At 39.6% G+C, this 5928-nt stretch overlaps 1 protein-coding gene across 1 annotated transcript; it reads right to left on the bottom strand.

Annotated features, from left to right (window-relative positions):
• Nucleotides 1-2918: 2918 nt before the first annotated feature.
• On the bottom strand, nt 2919-4681 carry LOC135718089 (uncharacterized). Its single transcript, XM_065240379.2, has 2 exons — nt 4034-4681; nt 2919-3410 (listed from the first exon to the last, which is right to left on the bottom strand). Exons 1-2 carry the CDS (start codon nt 4553-4555, stop codon nt 2919-2921), a joined length of 1014 nt encoding a protein of 337 aa, XP_065096451.1. The 5' UTR covers nt 4556-4681.
• Nucleotides 4682-5928: the final 1247 nt, after the last annotated feature.

The following is a 5928-nucleotide window of genomic DNA, read 5'->3' as shown; positions in this document are numbered from 1 at the left end:
CAAATAGAGCTTTGATATAAATGTTTCTGTCCAACTATCTTATGTATCATTAAGTTTTAGGGTCACTTACACTTACATTTTTCCACATATTACTATAATAGTAAATTGATCAAAATTATGGCACTATGAAAGTTAGGCCCTGTTTACACGGGAACGCTCGAGGGTGAAAACGTAAAAATATTTTATCGGATGTGCCTTTCGTTTACACGGCGACGGCGTTTTTGGGGCTTAAAAACGCAAAAAAGTGAAACCACCCTCCAGAGTGGAATTCTTAAAAACGATCTACCCTCGCATTCTCGTCTAAAGGGTAAAAACGCAAAAGTCTGCTCACGGTGGCTCTCGTCGCGTACGCGTTTACGTCACAGACAAGCGCCAGTTCAGAAAAAATAACAACAAACATGTCGGATTACTTCCATACGTCGGACCTTCAAGTTACCATAGCAGCTCTGATGAATATACAAGAGTCTTTACAGCAGTTGTACGAAATATTCACAACTAGAATTACTGATCAGAGAAGGCGCATTAATTACCTCCATCAAATTGTTGATGCGCCGACTCGTCGGAGGCAAATCAGGCGGCTTTGGACGAGACCTGGGAGAACCAGTAAATGGTGGGACAACTTTGTGGAAGGAGTAGTTGATGACCATGCATGGCGTGAAAACTTCCGTATGTCCAAAGATTGTGTTGTCGCCTTAAGTGAAGAACTAAGCCCTTACATCAAGGGTGAAACAACGAACATGAGAACACCTGTTGGAGTACTCAAAAAGGTAGCTTGCACGTTGTATTATTTAAGCGACGAGGGGCGGCTACGAAAAACCGCGAACGCCTTCGGCTTATCACGGTCCACTGTGTCGGTCATCATCAGACAAACATGCAAAGCTATAACGGTCCACCTCAGTCCGAAATACATACATTTGCCATTCACTGTGCCCAAGCAGAGGAGCTCGTTTGCGGATTTCAGGATCATGGAATGCCTCAATGTTTGGGAGCTGTAGACGGGACCCACATTGAAATAAAACAGCCAGCCGTCAACGCCATGGATTACATAAACAGAAAGGGCAAGTTTTCCCTAAACGTCCAAGCTGTGTGCGACCACAAATACAGGTAGGCCTAATCAAGGTGTTTAAGCACTCTTGTGCTCTTTCTATATCTCATTTACAGTAAAGGCCAAAAGTTTGGACACATTTACTCGATCTTTATTTACGTTAACGTTATATATTTGTACACATAACAGAATAATAATAAACTTCTTCAAACTATGTCATAACACAAATGTAACTGTGAGAATTATGTTGGTGACTAAAAGCATCCAAAATAAATCAAAACTCTGTTAAATTTTATCATCTGAAGTGCAGTCATCCTTTGCCTAGAAATTGCAAAACCATACTCGTGTCATTTTATACTAGTGTCATTTTATCAAGAAATTTTTATAGTTTTACTTAAGATGAATTTTAAATAATATAGAAGGACTTCACATTTAATCTGGGCTCTTATTGACAGCTTTTTCTTCAATATTTGGTGTAAGTAATCTATTTAAAAAATATTAATTTAAAATTACCAGAAATTAATGTTTTGCACATGTATATGTTTGTCTTTAAACGTAATTTCAAGCATTTAACCATACACCTTCAGATTAAATGATTTTTAATATCATCATAGTTAACATTTTAGTCAAGTGTGTCCAAACTTTTGGCCTGTACTGTATTAACAATGCTGTGCAACACTGTATTGTCATTGTCTAAAATTGTAAAGCACTTGGGATGAAAACATGCTATTTGCTTGCCTTACAGATTCATGGATGTGGTCATAAAATGGCCTGGAAGTGTCCACGATGCGCGTGTCTTCGCCAATTCCAAAGTGAACACCTACTTCAAGACTGGAAAGATACCTTCACTCGAAAAGCAGATTGTGGATGGAGAGCAGCCCATACCTATCTTTATTTTGGGTGATCCTGCCTACCCCCTTCTCCCTTACCTTATGAAAGAGTACTCAAATGGAGGCTCTACCCCATCAGAACAGTACTTTGGACTTTGTTTGTGTAAGGCCCGTATGGTGATCGAATGTGCATTTGGTCGGCTAAAGGCCAGGTTTGCAGCCCTGAGGCGGCCCATGGACATAAATCTCCTTGACCTGCCAAGTGTTATTTACGCTTGCTTTGTGCTCCACAACTACTGTGAGGCCTGTAACGACACTGTGGATCACCATGTTGAGCAGGAAGCCATAGAGCATGACAGGGATGTGCAGCCTCCCACCCAGACAAACAGCTATCTGACTGACTGTAATGAGGGAAGTGGAAAGAGAGTGCGGAGAATCCTCACCAAATACCTTGACCCTTAATAGCTTATGGACTAGCACGTGTGGACAGTGACCAAGGTAGCTGACTATTGGCTGTACGTTCTCTACAGCAAGGTGATCAGTATACCTACAGTGTATTCACATACAGCACAGCATTGTTAAAATGACTATGATTCTAACAAGCCAATTGTATTCCTTCAGTTATTAGTCAACATGAACAGTGTTTAATCTCAGGTGTGTTTAAGATATGCTTGTTCAAGCTGCAAACTTGTCCTTTACTATTGCAATAGACAAAAAAAAAACAACAATGCAAAGAATAATAAAGTGCCATGTCAACTAAAGCATGGGGTCTCTTTTATTTTACTCCATAACTGCAACACAACAGCCTGGTAAATATTGTTAACAGAATTAACACCTCTGATGATACTGTAAACATTAATTATTTTTGTACAGTTATCCTTACACATTTTGTGTACATTTAACTTTGTGGCTCATATCACTTTGTGATTGAGAAATAATGAACTTAAGTGCTTAAACAGTAGGCAGGTACTGCACAGTTTAACAAAATGTAAACAAGTTCAACTTAACTCTACGAACTCAAAGTTTTCCTAAAGAGACACAGGTTAAGTCTCTTCCTCATCGGAGTGTTCCCCCAGCAGGAATTGTTTGTAGGAGGATGGAAGTGCAGGGCCCATCGGCTGTGTTGCGTACGAATGTGCAGGGCCCATGGGTGCTGGTGTGTATGAATGTGCAGGGCCCATAGGTGGTGGTGTACACGAATGTGCGGGGGCCATGGGCTGAGCTGTGTATGAATGTGCAGGGCCCATGGGTGATGGTGTGTATGGATGTGCAGGGGCCATGAGCTGTGCTGTGTTGTAGTGGTCAGGTGGGGCACGATTTGCTTGTGGCTGAGATGTCATGTGTCTCACAAGGGCATCAAAACTATGGCTTATTCTAATTTGAGCCTCTGCAATTGTGTCCAGCCTATTGCTGTTGCTTTTTTCAGCCTTCTCCAAAATATCTACAATCTTCTTCTTTATGTCGAGGTCAGTCTGCACTGGATCCACCCGAAGTTTCTTCTGGAGCCTTTCACCTTTATGGCCATCAAGCCTTGCCTTTAAAAAGAACAGAGGGAAAGTATTAACGTTCATTAGCTAATGATATCTTTGGTATTGACAATGATAAATAGTATGGCATGGTCAGTGGTGCAGTGTAATGTATTGTAGTGGGTATACTGTACTGTATATATGTATATGTTTGTCTTCAAATTAGAATAAGCCCATTGTATGTATATATATACATATATATATATATATATATACATATATATATATATATATATATATATATATATATATATATATATATATATACATACATATATATATACATACATATATATATATATATATGGGGGGCATATCATAGTGGGGGGTCTGGGTGTCCTCCCCCAGGAAAATGTTCACCGTCAAAAACTTCATTTCCAGCATTCTGACACACATTTTTTTAATAAATTTTTATGGAGTTGTATCTTTATTAACGAGGGAAATATCTTTTTATTTAGCCTAGGTGATGACAAAAATAACACAGATGACAAATTTATAATTAAAAGTATGTTGTTACATGTTATTGGACGGAAATCCTGGAGCTTAGTGGGTATCCTGCGTATAACTGCGTATTACGTCGTAGACTTACGTTACACCACTGGGCATGGTTTGTGTAATAAACAAAAACATACCTGAAGTAGATTTCTCCGCTTCTGGGCTGAGGTATGGGGGCTGACAATTGATTCTTCTGTGTTCGGCAGATCAGACGATGTAATGCTCGCGTTTGACTCACTACTAGTGTCCACGGTTTCGTTCACCTCTGATGTTTCAACACCGGCCTCTATTGCTGTGGTTGCTGGCGACCCACCCCATATTTCGTTCCATAAATCAAAATATAGAGTGATTACTCGCCCATGGCCACTCCGCCGTTGGGTATCCACAGCCTGCCTATACTTGATCCGGATGGCTTTCAGCTTTGATGTTATCTGACTTTTGCTAATAGCGTCTTTCTCGTGTGGATATGATGTCCCTCCAGGTATAGGATACTGCTGAAGAAATTCGGTCCATATGTCTGTATATTTTGCCTGGCAGGACTCCCAGTCCACGCCCTGATGTGCCTTTGTTGTTTTGTAATTTAAGGTTGTTTGCAGCAATAACTCCACCTCTTCGTCTGTCCAGACAAAATTGTCAGCTTTTGCTGTTCGCTTCGTCATGTTGTATTTCGCGCTACTAGGGAGAGAAGTAGTAAGAAGTTTGTACGCAGGCGCGCAGACTTGGTGTTGTTGTGTGTCAGTGCTTCACATTGCCACCTAGCCGTCTGGAGTGCACACTACATAGAATATCACACACTTTTGCGTCACCGCGTGCACGCAGATTTCCACCCCCAAAACCCTCGTATAAACGCGAAATAAAAAGTGATAACGCAACGCCACTTTTGCGTTTTCTCTTCAGATAGTTTCCATGTAAACGTAGCCTTAATACTGTGACTGAAGAATTTGTTATTAAAATGATTCATTTGTTTTAGTGCCCTGCATTACATCATTGATCACTGACTGAACCTTTTAATATTAAAGGTAAGCCCTAAAGTCTGATTATTTGACAGTGAGTTTACATTTAAATTTTGTATGAAGGCTAAATACAAATAAAAAATGAACATCAATTTATTTATACCATTTTTATTTTTGTAAATATTATATAGTTTTATAGGAGGAGGCTTCATAGACTTGGTAAATTCATTTGTTTAGAAGTTTGTATGTACAGACATTTGTTTTGGGCATTCTTTGCAGTTTATCCCCAGGCTTTTTTAAGATTCATACCGATATCGGATTTATACCGCATCAACCGAAATTTAGAAGTATACCGGCAATAAACATTTTTGACCATATTGTCCAGCCTTATAAACACGATGTGCAAACATTGATTTTGTGGCGGACTGAGAAATGAATTAACACTCTGGGGTCGACGGTGGCGCGGGCGCCGCAAACTCTTTATTTTTCAATCACTCCGCAAAGAGACTTAAATTACTCTGCTGATTTTTGACATACAGATATGATTTATACATCATTTCAAACGTTAAAGTGTCTAGTTTTTTTCTGTCCACTCCCAATAAAAACAGAATGTTGTGCTTTTCGCAAAATTAAGAAAATAAACATGATGCACGTTCTGTTCTCTCTCCCTCAGTGAAGTCCTTTCAGAAACGCGTCAGAAAAATAAACTGTAACTTAACGAATACTTGGTGTAGAAACAAAAGATAAATGTCTACATAATGCTTGGAATGTCTCCTTTTAAATGATATAAGTGAAATTGAAAACAGATATTGTTATTCGGTGTAAACTGTATGAGAAGGAGGAGAAGTACCGTATTTCGCCAGTTACCTCATTATCTGTAATGAGATCGGATCGCCACACCCACGCGCCATTGAAGTGAATGAGCAGAAACATCCATATGCATGACTCGTGACTCCTGCAGTCAATGGATATGCAATCCACAATTCAGTCAATCACTGATTATTCAGGAGCTTTCCCGCCTCCATGCATACAGCCTTTCCCAAGCAAAAGTGTCTTAGAAATTGTAAATCAATATCTTG

This window comes from Paramisgurnus dabryanus, chromosome 10 (assembly GCF_030506205.2).
Source record: "Paramisgurnus dabryanus chromosome 10, PD_genome_1.1, whole genome shotgun sequence".
Taxonomy (NCBI): domain Eukaryota; kingdom Metazoa; phylum Chordata; class Actinopteri; order Cypriniformes; family Cobitidae; genus Paramisgurnus; species Paramisgurnus dabryanus.
Note: the sequence above shows the minus strand (reverse complement) of the source record. Positions and strands in the feature narration are given on the sequence as shown.